The 20079-nt window shown below is 34.1% G+C and overlaps 3 protein-coding genes across 6 annotated transcripts; 1 reads left to right on the top strand and 2 right to left on the bottom strand.

Annotated features, from left to right (window-relative positions):
- Positions 1 to 2525: 2525 nt before the first annotated feature.
- LOC115998263 (CBL-interacting protein kinase 18-like) lies at positions 2526 to 5336 on the bottom strand. Its single transcript, XM_031237784.1, has 2 exons — positions 5258 to 5336; positions 2526 to 4419 (listed from the first exon to the last, which is right to left on the bottom strand). Exon 2 carries the CDS (start codon positions 4137 to 4139, stop codon positions 2775 to 2777), a length of 1365 nt encoding a protein of 454 aa, XP_031093644.1. The 5' UTR covers positions 4140 to 4419; positions 5258 to 5336; the 3' UTR covers positions 2526 to 2774.
- Positions 5337 to 7336: 2000 nt separating this feature from the next.
- On the bottom strand, positions 7337 to 9535 carry LOC116000408 (high mobility group B protein 7). Of its 4 annotated transcripts, none has more exons than XM_031240489.1 (7): positions 9338 to 9535; positions 9067 to 9243; positions 8614 to 8701; positions 8407 to 8493; positions 7921 to 7965; positions 7729 to 7829; positions 7337 to 7626 (listed from the first exon to the last, which is right to left on the bottom strand). In XM_031240489.1, the coding sequence occupies exons 1-7, from the start codon at positions 9409 to 9411 to the stop codon at positions 7596 to 7598; spliced, it is 603 nt and encodes a 200-aa protein (XP_031096349.1). In that variant the 5' UTR covers positions 9412 to 9535; the 3' UTR covers positions 7337 to 7595. The 4 variants fall into 4 exon arrangements, with proteins under 4 accessions (XP_031096349.1, XP_031096350.1, XP_031096348.1 ...); XM_031240490.1 differs by having other exon boundaries at positions 7729 to 7762; XM_031240488.1 differs by having other exon boundaries at positions 7337 to 7829.
- Positions 9536 to 18430: 8895 nt separating this feature from the next.
- LOC115999585 lies at positions 18431 to 19030 on the top strand. Its single transcript, XM_031239425.1, has one exon. It carries the CDS (start codon positions 18431 to 18433, stop codon positions 19028 to 19030), a length of 600 nt encoding a protein of 199 aa, XP_031095285.1.
- The last annotated feature ends 1049 nt before the right edge of the window (positions 19031 to 20079 follow it).

The following is a 20079-nucleotide window of genomic DNA, read 5'->3' as shown; positions in this document are numbered from 1 at the left end:
TAACGTTTTATATAATGAAGATATCTTCTCCAATCACATCTGTGCCTCTATTCATGGCACAACAATGTACGTCATAACAACGACATGAAAAAATGCGACTTGTCCTACGTTACATTTTCATCAAATTTTATTTTAAAATACATGACTTGTAACTAGTGTTAGCTAGGGGACTTATTAAATCTTAAATATATCATAAAATTTTTTAGCATCATACTAGTCGAGCATGTCGTATAGAATTTTTCTAATGTGATTTATGTGATATTACTCCAGACTAAGGTTTATTCCGTATACATCCTCAAATAGTGGTTACAAATTTTATCGTTAGGCAAAAAATTAAATATATCAAGTTTCTTGAAATTGTATAGTCATTCTTGAATTACAATTCTGTTTAAGTTTCCTAATTGACTTATACTGTCTGATAATAAGTAGTGAAATTAATTCCATGACTAGATTCAAGTGATGCCAGTCATGTCGTTTAAAAAAAAATCAAAAATAAATTATTGGGAAATAAAGAAAAAAAAAAGAAAAAGAAATATTACCAAAAAAAAAAAGTGAGAGCAAATTAAAGGATAAATAGATAAATGCTTATCCCTATCACAAAATTAAAACTTTGAATGGTAGCGATGGTTGCGTAGTCAGGCCTTCTGTTTGGCTTTTTGCAATTTGTCACTTATGACGAATATATTTTATATGAATCGTGCCCGTGTATCTTTGAAAATGTCACTATTTTTATATTTATTTTTTAGTCATTTTGATCTCTTAAATCAATAAACGCAAATTAAACAACAACAGTATCCTTTGAATTAACTTAAATTATCACTATGAAAATTGTATCGAATACTATTGACATTATCAATTTAATAATATCTAGTGTGTGTATGTGTGTGATTTTATTAAACAAAATTTTTAAATAAATTAAAAAATAAAAAGTCAAGTAACCCTAATTCCTCACAATTTAATTTGATTTCTTTATAAGAAAGGGATGAATGAAGAAATACTATACTATGTTTTTATGTTAAAATAAGATGTATATATTGACAAATAGGGTAAATAACCCATCAAGATATATTGACAAAATTATAAACTTGATTAGATGACAAGTTAAATTATAAAAGAGTAATTAATTAATTTGTTTATGATGAATATTTCAATCCTAACGTATTAGTCTTAATACGTAATAATATATAAAGAGTAACAAGTTAAATACTTAACTAGAAATAGTTAAGTAATATCGCAAATTAAAGTTTTAATTTGGGTAGTTCAACTCGAGTTGCAATAGTCATTCGGACAGAGCCACTAAACTTGATAAAATTAAGACGACCTTTCTCATCTTGCATGCTGATCGTAATTTAAATTGTTGACACATATACCGCATTACTAATTTTGGCTAAGGCATTCATTGAGGGTAGGTTTTCATATTGTAAGTTGTCCAATTGTTAAAGAATAATATATTCAACTAAACCTAATTTACTAAGTGGAAGATAATTATCCCAACACTTTAATAAAATGCATACATAGTTCTTCCACCTTCAAGAATTGTGCCTATGATCTACCAATATGGCCGACATGGCGACATTATGTCCATGTAGTGTGACTATGTTGACTCCTACACAAACCAACCCACTAATTTTGTTCACACTGCTATCCTCTTTGGCAAAAGTGTATTGTTCCCTCGACTTAGGGGCATATTTGATACTTTTTACTTATTTTTAGAAGTTAAACTAAGAATATAGCCAGCAATAGCAAGTTTAATTGAGTTTTTTTCTTATTTTTTTTCTTTGATCCTAATAAAGAAAAAGTGTGACGACTGTCCTTCCCCAAAAGGTTAAATTACTAATCTTAAGGCCCTTACATGACAGAGTATTTGAGATTATGTAAGGATGACTGTTATCTTAATGTGTCCATTGGGCCAAAAAAATAATAATCTATGCAGTATCCCCTCTCTCATCTCTCATACTCTCTCTTTCTTCCACATGAGTTATAGAAAGAAAAAATTTTTTATTTATGTCATTGTTGGGAATGTTCTAAAGTCTTAGAATTATACTTTTTATCCACTAACATAATGACAATAGATTATTGATTGTTAGGGAATCAATTTTTTCTTTCAATATGGTTGCTTGAATTGATAGCCTAGTTTCCTCTTATTAACTTAGTTCCCTCAAGTAAAGTTTCAAATTCAAACCTTCTAAATAGAGCAACAAGCATACTATTAAATATGAAGCGTTTGCTCACTTAATTGCACCAACCATACAAGATTTAGTGCATAACTTCTTTTCTTTTTTTGCACCAACCATACAAGATTTAGAGCATAACTTCTTTTTCTTTTTTGAGTTCACGGTCGTTTTATAAACAAAACCACCAATAATGTTCAACTTAAAGATCATATTCAAAAAAAAAAAAAAAAAAAAAAAAAAACATTGCCCAGAATCTATTGGTCCCAGAGGTGATGGCCTGATGGGATTGATCAGAAACAAGTGCATAAACAAAGACACTGAAAGCTATCATGATAAAGAACAAGAATAAAGTAAAAGAAGAGTTCAAAACAACCTGATTCTTGAATAATTCTGTAATTTTTTTCCTAAACCATACCAAAAAAAAATGCAAAAACAAGCTAAGGTGGTACTGAACTGAAGTACAAAGAAAAACCAGAAAGGTGATGTTCCATAACATGAAGTTTTTATATCAGAAAATGACAAATGCAACATAATAATAGTAATAAGTTTATAACACTCCAAACTGCTGCCTAGGACAAATAAGGGCATGAAACAATCAACTTACAAAGCAATTTCGCTACGATTATTTTGCTCTCCTTGCCAAGACCAAACAATTTCTTCGAGGGCTGGTCTGATCTGTTGTCTGAGCATGTTCTGATACTCGATCACGTTACCACTGGATCGTTTCATCTCGATTAGATGGAAGGATGATGTTATTTCATAAACCGCAACATCAATGGAGAGAGCCCCAAATCCTATTACGTTGCCACCACCCTCGTGAGATCCTTTCAGCACCATTCTCGTCCCTCCCTCTATTGTCACTTCCAGCTTCAGATTCCTAGCAATTTCTTCAAACTTCCCCGTGATAGCTGATCTAGGCTGCACAGATGTGAATTGCACTTCCTCCTTTTGGTCGAGGCTCACAAATAAACCGGACAGGTCAAAGCCAGTTGAGAGAGAGATGATGTCGAACGCGTTTAGGTATGTAGGAGAATGTTTTTCCATTTCTTGTTTTTCCTCGGGGGTGTGATCAAGAACAACATGGTTAGGGTTAGGGTTTGGGATTGGGAGAGTCGCTTGAAATTCTCCCGGGGTGTGTTTTTCATTTCTAGATTCGAAACCTCTTTTGAACCACGAGTGTTGCTTGATTTTGGCTATAGATATCCTAGTGTGGGGGTTTGGATCGAGAATCCTCGACAGCAATTTGCGCACTTCTTGTGGGAACCAGCTCGGGCATCTGTATTCGGCCTTCATTATTTTCCTGTACATCTCCATAAGGTTCGAGCTATGAAACGGGAGATGGCCAGCAAGCAGAATGAACAAAATCACCCCACACGACCAAATGTCAGCCTTCTCGCCGTTGTATCCTTTCCTACAAATCACCTCGGGGGCAACATAGGCCGGGGTTCCACACGTGGTGTGGAGCAAGTCGTCTTGCTGTTTAGACTCGGCCAATGCACTCAATCCAAAATCAGACACCTTCAAGTTCCCGTCCTCGTCTAGGAGCAGGTTTTCCAGTTTCAAATCGCGGTGATAAACACCTCTGCTGTGGCAGAGATCAACAGCATCAATCAGCTGTTGAAAGTACTTCCTCGCAACGTTCTCCCTAAGCCTCCCTTTGGCGACCTTGTTGAAAAGCTCACCGCCTTTTACAAACTCCAACACGAGGAAAATCTTCGACTTGGTGGCCATTACCTCATACAGCTGCACGATGTTCGGATGTTTGATCAATCCCATGACAGATATCTCCCGCTTTGTCTGATTGACCATGTCGGTTATCATAACCTTCTCTTTATTAATTACCTTAATTGCTACACTCTGTCCAGATTTAATATCCCTACCATGGTAAACCTTAGCGAAGTTGCCTTGACCTAGTACTCTTCCAACCTCGTATTTCTGCATCAATACGTTGCTTCTTTTCTCCATTTTTCTTTCCGTTTCCTCAAGAACTACAACTCAACTACCGGTACTGTTCTCTACTTAAACTGCAGGAGATCTTCGGGCTATGTTCAACTATCACAAAGAATGTCAAGTTTCAGCCCAATAGGAAGCACAAACTAGTTCAGCTGGTTCGAGAACAAAAACCGTGCTTTCAGCTCTATGGGCAAACAAACTCAAGTAATTTGCTGAGATAAGAATGAGCAATAATCGTCATCCTTCCACGTTCCCATGAAAATCAATCTGTGAGAGTGTAGAGGCAATAGACCTTAGAAGAACACAAGAGAGTGTATGTTAGATTTCTATAATGCAAGATACAATGCAATCAATAAAATCGAAAAGTACACAATCCCCCTGTGTCATCCTTTCCTCAACTCACCCAAACATCTCTTAAAGTTGCAAATTTTGGCTTCATTTATCCCCCACCCCACCCCCCTTTTGCATTTTTGGGCAACCCCAACCAAGTTGGTCAAAGTAACCACAAGGTTACTCACTGCGGAAGCGGCCTATTGGCCTTCTTAGTTTGAGCCAGCAACTACAGGCAACCTAGGTTAATTTATCTCCCTGTGGAGTTGTGGTCCTTTAGTAGTTAGGGTTATAAGGCGAGGTTTACATGGTGCAGGCCCTCAACAATGACTGTGATTTTCTCTCGTCACTCAAGGAATTAAAAAAAAAAAAAAAATCTACATATGAATCTTTGGTTTCAAATTCCAGGCTCTCTAAAGTGCATGTTGCAATTGGAATGCATGTCAAATGATTGAAACCCAGAACTGATTTGCATAAGGAAAACAACACAAACACAAAACCACAATCAAAAGAGAAGCAGAAATGCAAGCAAACCTGCATTCAAAATTTGAAATGGAAACAACAAACAAATAAACTAAGAATCTGAGAAAACAAAAATGATTCACGTATATAATTCACAAAGATTAAAACTTTCTTGCACCCATTACTCATATATAAACATACACTACACAAACACAGCAAAATCAAACAATTCATCACCCATCTATGATAGCCATTACCATTTACCAAGCAACAGAACTCACAAAAATTGCAAAAACAAAAGACAAAAGGAAACAGAGAAGGGTATGAAAGAAGAATACTTGAAAGCGCTAGAGGTGCAGAAGAGCTCCGATGGATCCGAAGCTCAAAGACATATATAAATATATATAGAGAGAGAGAGAGCGAGAAAGAGGAGGAAAGTGAGAATGGAAAACGTGAATTTATATACCTGTGAAACGTTACAAAGCAGTATTATAAGCCCCACCGAATCATGTAATCATACGTTGAGAATGAAGGCAATGGGTAACGCATATCCAATCAATCGCTATTCTGGCACGTACTCATGACTGTAATGACAACAAAGTACCCAAACATTTCTCTGCCTCATTCAATTTCCTATCTGCCCAAAAGTGTAAAATTGGTCCAAAAGCAGTGGTCAAATGGTGAAATCTTTTGGTCGTGTTTGTTCAATCCATAGTTTTGAGTAATGGCGGCACAGTTTTTCTCGTTCACGAAAATTGTACTCCGTATTTGTTTTGTACAAATATAATGTATGAAATATTCTAAAAATCTTATTGAGATTAGTGTCGAATTTTGTGTTTTTTTGAAGAGAGTGTCGAATTATATGGTATGACAAGTTATATTACATATTACAACATTAGTGTTAGTAGTATTCCATATTTGGTAGCAATTATACCCGTTACTGCATATGATTGTATTAAGAATGTTATAATTTTTCAGTTACAAAAAAAATGTTTTTTAAAAATTTATATTTGTGTAAAGTAAAATGGTAGATTTTTTTTAACAAAAAAAAATTATAAAAAATTTGGAGTTGTTACTCAAACGTGCGTTCTAGGTAAAACTCACATTGTGACAAAGAATGACAATGAAATAAATTAACTTAAGTTGTCCATAACGGACCAATTTAAACCAAGAAAATCAATTAACAACCTTCCCATGGAGTCAAATTTGTAATTTTATAATGAGTTTATTATCGAAATGGTCTTTCGACTATTGCAAAATTGCCAATTTGGTCTTTGATAAATTTTTTTTGCCCAATTAAGTTCTCGACTTTGAAAAATTTAACCGATTTAGCCCTCTGTTTATTTTGGTGTTAAACAACCGTTAAATCGGAACCAAATCGATAATTTTGCTATAGTCAATTGACCATTTCGGTAATTAATTTTTGACTAAAATGGTTCATTGACTATAATAAAATGGCAAAAACTTGTGTGACCCGTCTCACCATGAGACGAGTCGGGTCTGGTCGAATCAAGATGTAAATGTAACACTTATACGCACAAATGTCATACTTATATGCTCAAATGTAATACTAATCAGGAATAAAATTTTTGTTACTTATTAGGGTAAATGTAATATTTTTAAGGGAAAATACAATACTTTTACATTTCGATTTAAAAGTATTATATTTTTCCTCAAAAGTATTATATTTGCTCTTATAAGTGAGAGACACTTGTCAACATTACTTATTATGAAAAATGTATTACTTTTTCTCTTATAAGTAACAAAAATTATATTTTTGATTAGTGTTTTATTTGAGCATATAAGTGTGAGATTTGCACATATAAGTATGACATTTGCATGATGTTTTGATCCGACCCGACCCATCTCACGAATAAGGATCCGTGAGACGGTCTCACACAAGTGTGACCCTAATAAAATTACCAATTTTGTCCCAATTTAACAGATATTAAACGGTAAAATAAACAAAGGATTAAAATTTTCAAAGTCGATGACTTAATTAGGCAAGAAAAATTATCGAGAACTAAATTAGTAATTTCGCAATAATCAAAAGACCATTTTGGTAATAAACTCTTTTATAATTACTAAATCAATTATTTGACCAATTCGACTGAAATTGTTTCGAAATGGTATAAGAACTTTACTTCAGGAGTCAGGAACCTTTGCTGTCTCAGTCTTTTTTTTATTGACCGTTGCTCTATGTAAAGCACAAAAAGATCTTGCCAACCAACTTGAGTAATGCCTTTTACATAAATTTCAAATCTTAAGAGTAATGTATGAACCAAACCAAAAAAGACTATATCTTGAGTAAGTATACAATCAATTTCATTTTTCTCTACACCAAACCAAACCAACCAAAAAAGTAGTCATTCTGATCTGGCATTACGCTTATCATATGTTTAAATGATGTGGCATCATTAATTGCCTGTGGTTAATAATCAACAAAATCAGACAGAACACATCATTCAATTACTTACAAAATACATCAAATGAAGGCTCAATGCCAAGTCAAATGTCCTATCTCTAACTACTACTTACAACAGCCAAAATGACTTGCCCATATCATACCATAGTTTCCACTGCTTAAACTCTGTTCAAACTGATAAATCTGCCATTCCAGATGGCCATGCTGCAGTGTGAATAACAGAATAAAACCACCTTCAAGAATCAGATTTCTCAACGAAACAACCACGCGTTCTTCAATCTCCTATTTCAGAAAGCCAAGTTTAACTGCGTTTGTTGATAGCAGAAGTGCAGATAAATCTGAAGATTTGTGTAGAAGGAGAGTTGGAGGAGAAATTCTATGTACCATTTTAAATGGGAGTTGAGGCCTTCACTTTCATCTGAATAAAAGTTCAAGAATTCACCAGAATCGTCATAATCATCAGAACACATGTAATCTTTATAGCTCTGTGAGGCAAGAGAAACTCAGAGTTTTCGTAACATAAGCAATGTGAAAGAATACATGGATTGACACTTGAAAGAATAAAGATATATATACCTTATCATACTTGCCAACCTCGGCTGAATCAGCCTCATCGTCCACCTAAAATGGCTACTCAGTTAGAGAACTCATGTTTGAATCTTAAACTCAACATATGGGATCGTATTCTTCTTGCTTATACTAAAGAAAACATCAACTTTTGGAATGAGAAGCGACAGTGAGACTAGGACAACAAGCCCACAACTATTAACTCAACAAGCATAGAGTAAGAAAGTATAACGACTTGCTTGAACAGTGTACATGGAAAAATTTAAAATTTCAATGGATTTGATGATTGCAGCATTACAACAGGTATTGATTATCAAAACAGAACAATAGTTTTAGGTTCTGATCATCAAAGAGATGGCTATTGAATTGAAAACTACATCTTATGGGCTATATGTTATCACTGTTAAGTTGGAAATCCACGCAAAAAATGATGATAGTGTGAATGTGTGATATATGCTTGAAAAGTAGCATGAGAAAGGATATATGCATCTATACCAGTGGCATATTATTCTCCTCCATGATTAAGCATTCCCAGTAAGCTGAACAGATCTTTCGAGCTTGAAGCTCATAGGGTTGCCTCTCCTAAGAGTGAATCAAACAAATAATAGAAAAAATACACAAAAGGAAACATCATTGGTTATTTAAGATAAGAGAAATATAACCATATAATTCTAAGTCGTTTAATCACAGAAGAATGAATACCTTTTTTGACATACATCTCCATGTTTCAAACCCTCCCCTATCAACATCAATTTCATTCCCATCTTTGCATTTCTTCACAAACTCCTCCCTACACCAACCCATTAGCAACAAACTTAAGCCTCAAAATCTCCCAAATAATAATAATAATAAAGTTTTAGCTCTGGAACAGCCTATTAGACTTTTTGGTTTAAGTCGATCAACTATGGACAAACTAAGTTAATTTATATTTTTGTGGTCATTACTCATTAGCCGTCTAAACACCATCGAGCAGTGGCTGATAGTTTCCCTCTTCACTCCAAAAACACACATTAATACAACTCACAAACACTAACACAGCAACCATGAACACAATCAGCCTAGAAATCATGGGATTCCGTGTTAGAAGCATTACATCAAACATGTTATTGGCATCTCAGTTGACAGACACACGTTAAACATGGAAAGATGACGTACATAAATAACCGAAATGCTGATCTGGGTTGGCCTTGAAACCTCATTTCTTCGCCATTTTTAGTCGGTTCTTTCCTGGTTTTGCCCTCGCATTGAATTTTGGCCTTCTTGACAGCCCTTCTCGCCCCACATTCATGCATGTCAGCCAGAGCAATTGCCACTGAAAGGCCACAGCTTTCACTGCAACAAAGATAACCCATTTATAAATACACACCACCATTCATGAATTCCCAGCACTGATTAATATCAATCATTCAATCAAAAAAAAAAAGACCATTTTTGAAAAGCACTGCCGTCTGGGCCACGACGAATGGGTATAGCGTGGATTCTTTTCCTGGGGTAAGCCATTGAATTGCAGTCACTTTGAACATTGAAGCTGTCTCTATAAATTCTTTAATAGTGTTGCCGCTATTTATGACTGGGTTTTGCACTTCCATTGAACTAATATGCGCCATTAAGGTGACAAAATGTGCGCGCGGGGGTTCGATTATTGGAGGGGAAGCGCCTTTTGTAAAAATGCCCAAAAGATTTCCCGCGAAGAGTATAATGTACGGACTTGTGAGGAGGCGACACGTGGCGGACAAAAGGATCCTAATTTCTCTACATTCTTTCTCGTATGCCACGTAATATACTTCTGTTTTTTTTTTTCAACAACTAAAGAAATTCGGAGTATTCTAAAAAAAAAAAAAAAAGAAATTCGGAGCATTCATTAAGTTTATATTATATACTAGTTTTATACGCGCATTGCCCGAATGTGTTAGTGTCCAATGTTTATATTTAAATAAATATTTGAAAGTATATAAATGCAAGATTATATAGGAGAAGTTTATACATGGGTAATTGAATGTCGAATTTTTTTATTTAAATATCTAACTCAAAGTATATGAATCCAAGATAATATAGAAAACTTTGCAACCTTGTAAAATCGATAGTCTAAATATTTGGTCTAAAAATGATAGTATAAATAAATACTACTTTTAATTTGAATTTTTCTAAGTGTTCTTAATTCTATTTTGAGTAACATTATCATTGTCTTCATCTTTACTATTTTTTCTCTTCCTTTTTGTTGGTAGTGTGTTATTTGCAATTCGGTTATTGTTGGTAACATAGATGACAACGTCATGCAATGAGATTATGATATAGGAGTTATGGACTTTTCTTTAGGTGTTCTGCTTGGAGTTCATTTGGTTCAACCATTATTGTTGAATGAGTTATTGTTGATAAAGAAATATCTAGTTTAAGAAAAAAGATTAAATAAATTAATAAAAATTTGAAAATTTAAAATAGGCTAAAGTGTCATCCCGCACCATGAACCATAAGTGATTCTTCATGCCGCACCCTGTACTTTCATAAGTGATTATTCGATGCATAAACCATTAAATTTTTTTCGTTTAGAACTTTTTGCAGGTTACCTACAAGTTACCGGTAATCTATGATGAGATGGATTTTTTTTTTCTCTTCTAGCACCTTCTCCAGCCACCGGTTGCCGTTTGGTCAGAATCTGCCATAGCTTGAATTATTATTCACCCTTCTCCCCACTTTCATTCAGTCTTTCTTCCTCTTTCCGCTGAAGTTCTAGAGCTTCACTTCTTTGAGCCTCTTCTACTCTCCTACGGTTCTCCTCAAGCATTTTGTCTAGTTCATTTCTCTCTTTCCTTGCTTGCTCTTCTTTTAGCCTTGCCTCATTAAGAGCAGCTACTTTTTCTTTTTGAAGTTAAGCTTCAACATCTTCAAATAGTTTTCTATGAATGCTAGAAACTACAATACGAAATGCAGCCTAGAAAGATTCAGTCTTAAGTACAAGAAAATTCTTTTACACAATTACAAATATTTTACAACGAATCAGTAAGCTGTAATTATCTGACATTAGGTCATGCATTTAGCTAATATCACCTATCTCAAAGAAATTCATCTAAGGCTGCAGTTAGCCCAAGGGATTCATACCACTTCCATTATTTGACTACTTTGGCTTCAAATGGAAGATGGCATTGTTGCAAATGATATTACCAAGGTGATTAGAACTGACTAAAAGCAATTATTTCATCAGTGATATCTGCCACATTCCTTTTTGTTTCCCATATTCAAATCAGGAGAAATATGTTTAAAGGCATATTTTAGTATAAATTCAATTCATACACAAGAAACTACCATACAAATATTTTACAACGAATCATGTATGAGTAAGCTGTAACTATATGGCATTAGGTCATGTCTCCTCTGCCTAAGACTGCATTTCGTATTACAACGAATCGTTATTAATTTTTTCGCAGCACTTTTACGCTCAACTGATGCAATACTAGGACTACGAGACTTAGCTGAAGGAGAATCATATGCTGTTTCGGTGTTGGAGAATGGCTTCTTCTATGTCTTGGATGGCGAGGTGTCCTTGAACAACTTCTATGGTTGCTGTGGCGTGATTGGCCGGCGATCGTGACCGAGAATGTCTCCTCCTAGAGTACGATGGCGAGCGAGATATACTCCTTCCCATTTTGGCGAGTATGCAAAATCTACTTGTGTGCGTATAGGCGTGTACTCGGGTGTTGACTAAAAAATTGAGGGTTAGACTTTAAAAGAATGTCCACATCAACTAATAACATGTGTCATGTCATCATAGTAATCTGGAAATCTGCAAAAAGTTCTAGGCGAAAAAAAATTTAATGGTTTGTGCATCGAATAATCACTTATGAAAGTATAGGGTGCAGGATGAAGAATCGCTTATGGTTCATGGTGTGGGATGACACTTTAGCCTTTAAAATATTATGTATTCCAAAGATGTTAAAAGGTAGTTTATCGCTTCAATTTGTTGGGTAATGGGTTATTTGAGTACTTTCATTGTCAACGAATCCCCCAAGTAGTTAATATGATTGGTTTCAAACTATTCTTTTTTTATTTTTTCATGGTATTAAAGAAATACATATGTATTGTAACTACTAATTTATTTAATTCAATAAGAGTAAAATAGAGTGATTCCGCTTCAATTTGTTGGGTTATTTGAGTACTTTCTTTGTCAACCAATCACCAAGTAGTTAATATAATTAGTTTCAAATTATTTTAAATTTTTTTTCATAGTATTAATAAAATACTTGGTAAATAAATATATAACATTATTTTGTACTATAACTTTGATATTTAATTACAAGATATTGTAAAAATAAGATAATGGACAATGTAATGAATATCAATTGATAAATTTGAATGTAAATTAAAGAATCTTTGCATGAGAGAAAATAAAGACAATATAACTAATGAAATTATTGCTCTTATTTAATTTAATTTTTTGATAATGAATAATTTTTTCAAATAAAGGTATTGTAGACACATAATTCTAAATTAAAGAAATACATATGTATCATTTTTTGTTGTAGCTACTAATTTATTTAATTTAATAAGAGTAAATAGAGTGAGAAACTTAATTATGTCAAATTTGATTGAGATGGGATTCGAACCTAAGACCTTTCTTATAGAAATTAATGGGTATGTTAAAAGTTAACGGAATATTAACGGAGAAGAGAATATTTAACGGAAAACTTAACGGATAATCATAAAAGTAAGGTTAAATTAGGTAATCTTTATTAATAATATTAATCTGAATTATCTTAACCATCTATTTGATTAAATAATTCATCTGAACCATCCATTTGATTAAATAATTTGACCACCATTTTTCTACCCATTTTAGGTCTAACTCTCTTTGGCTCTTATTAGTATAGTAGATATAAATTAGTGAAATAAGTAGTAGGCATTCCTCAATGAGTCAATGGTGGAGATTTTGGTGTGGTTTTTTTGAGGAGTTTTTATAGATGTGATTAGAAAAGATAATATATGAGGGTGGAGGAAAAAAGAAAAGAAAAAAATAAAACAAAATAAAAAATTTGAAAAAAATTAAAAATTATTTACGCGCCCGCCTCTCGCGCCTCACAGTGCATGAGGCGCGATTATTCTCCCCCAGTGGGCCCCATTTTCCATGACTAAGATCTCCAATTTTGCATGAGAAAATTTTTCAAAAAAACCACCTCCTACATTTGTTTTTTTTTTTTTTTTTTTGGAAAATACTTCCTACATTTGTTGAAAACTCAACCCCAATAGTTTTACTATTCCAAAATCTCCTTAAAACCCACAAATGAGGATAGCCTTAGTATGTACTACGTATTTAATTACAAAAGTTTTTATAACTTTTGTCAACTGGGATTAGTCTGTTTGTGATACGGGGTTAAAGATACTTTCTATAATTATAGCATACTCAAGACATCTCGTAGTCTAACAGAGAAATAATAATTATATTTGAATATTTATATTGTAGGTTTTATATATGTTTTTAGTACTGTCAAAGCGGACCAGCCCGCGCCACCGCGGACCTAAATTTCGACGGGCTTTTGCGGGCTGGCCCGTTAGGCCCGCGGGCCAGGATACATACAACCCTAACCCGCCCACTCGGGTTGGCGGCCCCATGGGCCGACCCGCATGATTTTTGGTTTTTTTTTTTTTAAAGTTAAATTAAATTATAGTGTTGTGTACCCATGAATATATGTTCATGTGTTCACGTACTGTACACATGAATATATATTTATATTCATGTGTACAGTGTGTGTGTGTATGTATATATATATATATATATATATATATATATATATATATATATATATATAAAGGCGGGCCGCGGGCCGGCCCGCAACTCCGCGCGGGTCGCGGGTCTTAGCGGGCTAAGCCCGTTAGTCCCGCTCCTTCGCGGCCATCTTTTTTGTAGCCCTAACCCGCCCCACCGCGGAGCGAGTGCGGGCTAGCTGCGGGCTTCAGCCCACTTTGACAGCCCTATATGCTTTAGTATAACTAATAAGTCGTAGATACTTGTAATAGGCAATTGCACCCGATGAGACAAGGTATATAGATTTTGAAAAATACAGTTCACCTAATTCTAGTTGGGGGGTGGAATAGATTGAAAAAGTATAAGTTGGATCAAATGGTGAATGTAGCGTTCCTCCAATCACCCTGACTCATTGATATCCCTACATCCCGCACGTCTTTTAATTTGTTGTCTTAACTTCAATTTCATGTCTAATATCATTTTTTTTTGTTGGGCGATAGTTTTATCATATTGTTATTAGGAACTAAATCGGTAACTAGACTCAATTACACGCTCAAATTTTAATATTATTTACATACAAAATGTAAGCACCGTACCAATCGTCATCATCTGTTTTCATTGATGTCATTGTGTGTGTGTGTGGTGTAGATGAATGAAGTCAATGGCATTAACAGATTATTGTTTATGCAATTGTTTAAACGATGACGTTAAAGCTTTCATGTGCACGTTGGACTGAAAAACGTAATACTCTATGAGGATAGCCATGTGATGATGGGCGGCCACATGAATTTTCTGGATTTGCATGTGCCTATGAATTTTCTGAATTTGCATTTGCACATGAAGTCATGAACAGAGTAATCCGGTAAAAAATATGAATAATTTTAATAAAAAATTAAATCAATTTTATAATTATCAAAAGATATTAAGAGTGAGTTTTATTTTATAATTATTATTGCAAACTTACCAGTTTTAATAGTAAGATCTTAGCTTTTAAAAGTCTGGACAAATCACAACTTACATCTTTCAAAAAAAAAAAATCAAAGGCTAGAATTTTATTATTACTAAACTTTTAAGTTTTGTCAATACATTGTGGTCTAGTAGCACTTGATTGCACTCCCATATGAGAGGTTGTGGGTTCAACTTTCAAGCTTTAGTGGAGGAGATATTGACTCTTGTGCTGGACGACTGAGATTAGTTATTACTATATATGTTCAGGTGCAGGATTGCTAAGAAATTCATAAAATTGTTTATAAAATTAATAAACAAACCACACACCTTAAGCATCAAAATAACACACCTTCAGTACACAACTCACACACCTTAACATACAAATTGCGCACCTTATCTGTTGCAAGTACGAGAATTTTTAAAACAAAGTAACAAAAAGGTTTTGAAATGGTTTTTGTAATTAAAAAAATTTTCGAATGTATTTATGTCAAATTAAAACATATTTTAGTAATCTACAAATAAAATCTTTTCTAGATTATCGGCTTATCGCATTCGTGTCTCTCTGTATGTATACCATTTGTGATCTTTTTTTGTGTGGGTACTACCTATATGGTGCTTAACGATGAGTAGTTCACTCTTCAAGAATATAGAAATATTCACGTAGGAAACCAATCTATTCTTGGCCGTGTTTTAAGTACTCCGTATAAGGTACGGTATAACCTTAAATAGTTAAATACAACAAGACTTTGAAGAAATGTCTTTAATCTTAATTCTTAAACATACCAACCCCTATAGTTTTTAAGAAAATATTATTCGTATCAAATATTGTATTAATCAAGTTATCATATACATATATGAGTGCAACCAAGTGCCACTAGACCATAATGTATTTGCAAGTTATCATATATATATATGGGAGTGTAACCAAGTGTCAGTTATGAATAACTTAGATTAGTGGTTTAATTTACCCTCTTGTACTAGTTTGCTAACTAAAAGGTCACAGCACCTATGAGCATGGACAACCTAGGTTATGTTGGTTTACCTTTTTGTGGTCATTTACTAACTGGAGTATAAAGCGCATTCCATCAAAAGCATCCTTTTCGGGTAATGACTAAAGACTTTCCCGTAAATAAGAATTTATCATATATATCATCATTTATTTTTTATTTGAATGATTGGAACACCCGTCAACAAATTAACTAACCATCTCTCTAGAACCCGTGAGACATAACACCACCAAGAGACACTCGCCCTATCTTAAAATATTATCAGAAGGGGTGATGGATAAATCATAAGAGGACCCGTTGGGGAGCAAGCCGAATGATGGATTAAGGGGGAGGCGTCGTGGAGACCTGAGGCCAAGCACGGGCCGACCCGAACTCGAAGCGGGCCAAGTCCGACTTGGCCACCTAGGCCGACCTCATGGAGGTCAGCCGGACCAAGGTCATGGGCCGACCCTCTGGGGTCGCCTTGGCCGAGCCCCATGCTTAGCCAAGGTCCCGGGATCTTGGTTGAAGCGGTCCTCTCGGCTTAAAATGCGGTCCAAGGCTGTTGCAACCGTCTACCTTCTTTCAGCGAGTGGTTAGGGCCGAATGAGGATATAAAAACACTCCTCCATGTCTCATTAAGACACGATCTGTCTTAAGAACACCTTTGTTTGATTATTACGTGAATCTTCTTTGTAATAGCAATTCATATTGATTTAATACAATATTATCTCCGTGATATATCCGTTTTGTCCTGTTATTACATATTTTTTGTCCAATTCAATTCTTACCTTGTCTAGTGCTTAATCTTATCAGGTTTACTAATGCGGGTCACCCCGGATTAATTAAATCCATCAAGGAGAATTATATTTTCCATCATCTACAAAACTTGAACGTACGCTCGGAAAGGATACACCCGTCACATATAAAATCATACGCCCTATACTATATAGTTAAGGAGATAGATAAAAATGATATTAGTTGAACATTGCTTCAATGCTCTATAATGTATATAGAGCATTGAAGCAATTAAGGTTGTAACTTCACCAACTAACCGTGGAAATTAATACTTTTCCAAAAATGGTGGAGTCATCCACCATACCAACCTCTTACCTGTTACTCCATCCTCAGCTGCAACGTAGCTATACGTTTGTTGCCTAAATTAGAGTTTACATTAAATCCATGAAAAGAAAGGAAACTAACTAAATCGATCTGCCAACCGCCCACTGCATGCATGTACTCAACCATAGTTAGAGAGTTTTGGTATTGCAATAATTATAATTAATTTGAAATCGAGTTATTACTTGTCGGTATGATACATGAAGAATTTAATTTATTACTTTCACAAAAAAAAAAATCATAAATCAATTGAATTATGATAAGTTTCTTTAAATCAAGTTATGTAGATTTATAACCGGATATATTTCCTCTTGCATAAATATTGACTTTCATACATGCTGATTTTTAATATATTATAAAGTTAATTTTAATGTATTGCATTATATGTTTGTTTTGATTTGAAATACCCTAAAAATAAACCTCCAAAAAATATACAAAAAGTACATTAAAATGAACTTAATATACTTCATTTGTCCCATTTTATATGTCATACTTACTATTCGTCAAACTAACTCTTTCTTCTTTGTTTATTTTCTTTATTATTTTTTTACTTATTTTTAAATTTGATTTTTTTTTTGTGTTTAATAGTACTTTTAGTGTAGTTTCTAAATATATAAATTTTGTATATGAATATTAAACTTAATATTATGAGCAATTTAATTAAAAATAACATCAATCAAGCGTCGTTAACCGAACCAGACACGTAAAATGAGACGGGGGAGTACTAAAAATGAAAATGTATGAAAATTTAATTTACAAAATAGATTAACACTGCACAATATAATTAAATTGCCTATTATCAATTCTTTAATCACACTCTAAGCCGGTCCATAGTTTAAACTTGGACCATGTCCTAAGACTAATAGGTGTAACTTTTTAAAATGTCATATATATATATATATATATATATATATATATATATATATATATATAGTAGCCGGTCCAATGGTCCATAGTTTAAACTCGGACCATGTCCTAAAGACTAAGTAGGTGTAACTTTTTAAAACGTCATATATGTACTATATATGCTAATATGCCTATCCCCCATATATGTACTAGAACGAGAGTGGCTTTATACCTAAAAGATTCTTAGAATGACAAAGACATCACCATTGAAATGTTCGGAATTACTACGTACGTTATACATTCAAATAACGTTGCAACTTATGATGACTTGGCCCAACCTACTGAAATTGATCCTATATATAGCTGGTTTAATAATTATAAAGTTTTAAATTTGTCTATCAATATCAAATATTTTGTGCTCAATTGCCAGAAAAATGATATAATGGACCAGAGTCTACTTTGTATTGTAGACTCTAGTTCAAAAATAAGTTTCAAATTCTGTATATGTAGTTATATATTTTGTATCTGCAGTTAAAATTTCAGCATACTTGTAATTATCATATTATGTGTGAGCAATTATCAAGTTATTTATTTATTTATGGCGATGACTATATATATATATATATATATATATATATATATATATATATATATATATATGAGTAAGTTAGGAATAGCGTCCTGCTAGCCAGTAACCAATTCCAACAGGGCATGCAATAAGAATATAATTTATATAAAATATTTGCATGGTGTGTCATCAATCCGTAAATAAATACTGTTCCCTTCTCACTTCTTGCTCCTCCATAGATCTTGAACTATGTATTGTAGTTGACTTGAGGGTTGAGAGAGACTTGAGAGAGAAAGTATTACCCAAAACACAAAAAAAATGTTCAGTTCTCGTAGCCATGGCGATCAAGAATTTCTGATAATAAAGCCAGATGACAAGTTTTTCTCAAGGCTATTATCCAAGGAGAAACCCAAAGGCGGCGGCGGCGGCGGAGATTCCTCGTTGAGATTCTACTACCGCGCAGGATGTTCCGGTTCCATTCCATTCCAATGGGAATCTCAGCCGGGAACGCCCAAACACGCCCTTGCCGATTCTTGCATCTTCAATCCTCCGCTCACTCCTCCGCCTTCTCTCCATAGCTCCGCCGCCCTCAAATCCGGGCAAAAACAGCCCTCGAAGATCAAGCTTTTTCTCTCCAATTTCCCTGGGAAATTATCCCGGTCTTTTTCCTCCCCCGCCGGGGATTTCAGTGGTCGGAGGCACGGGGCTAGGTCGGATTTCCTGTTCCAGCTTGAGAAGTTGTATGGGGATGATAGTCACCGGGAGACGGCCGCAGCCGCCGGCGATTTTCCACCTTCGCCGCTGTGTTTCGGTGGCCGGAGTCGGAGGTCTAAGGGCGGCTTTGGAAGGTTTTATTATGTAAAGAACATGAAGAGAGCACTGCTGTCGGTGGTCGCTCGTGGTGGTTCTTCAACTTGACTTAATTAAATATAGATATTATTATTATGAGAATAATATAATGGAGTTTTGCATGTATATTATCTTATATTATCTAGGTTATATTGGGTACTGTAATATACTTGTTTTTGTAGTACTCGGTGTAACCGTAGTAAATGTGATTGCATTTTGTTCTTTTAAATTACATACATATTTGAGCACATATTACTAAATTGAATGGATCAGTATCTTAGTTTAGTTATTAAGGTAATTGACTTAGTAAGTATGAAAATTTAAATTTAATTATGTGTGAAAGTTATTTGGGTGATTGACTCGTTTATTTTATTGTAATTCTTTTTTAACTATTAATAAATTGGAGCAATAATACATTACACACATCACAAAGTTTCATTATATTTTTCATTATTTGATTTGATTTGAGAATACCCTTCATTTTGTAGTTTATAAAACCCATACAAATTCAAAAAAAAAAAAAGAAGCAAGCTCAGTGGCTCCCTACCCAGTGTTGATGAGATGGCTGAAGTAGAATGAGTTAGCATTTATAAATGGGCTCCACGCTGAATTTGGGATAATTTTCAATCCATATAGTGTTAATCATGGGTTACATTATAAGATATATATATATATATATATATATATATATACACCATCTTGAGTATATTGTATGTTTATTTTTATTATATAACAAATTTATTTTTAATGTATTATTTGTATTAGTGGTCTATATTGTAATAGAGATCAAATATGGTTTAAAATTTTGTCCATTTTTGAATTATTGTTGGAAAGAAACGTGGATAGATCCTGAGAATGAAAGCTATAGGTCCAGTAGGTTTTAGGGACCCCGGAAAGTGATGTTGCGGTCCAGTTTCGTACCTCGTTTCTTTCGTTTTAGTTTGGTTACTATTTCCACATAAAGTAAATATTTGAGTTTAATTTAAGGATGTTAAGTGGGCTGGATTAAGTCAACATGGGCTCGGAACTATAACGGGCTGAGTCAGGGCGACTCATATTAGTAGGCTAAATGGCTAATTATACAATGAAATAATGAATTATGAAAGATCTTGTTGTTG

Source organism: Ipomoea triloba, chromosome 12, assembly GCF_003576645.1.
Source record: "Ipomoea triloba cultivar NCNSP0323 chromosome 12, ASM357664v1".
Taxonomy (NCBI): Eukaryota; Viridiplantae; Streptophyta; class Magnoliopsida; order Solanales; family Convolvulaceae; genus Ipomoea; species Ipomoea triloba.
This window is presented reverse-complemented; position numbering and strand designations above follow the sequence as displayed.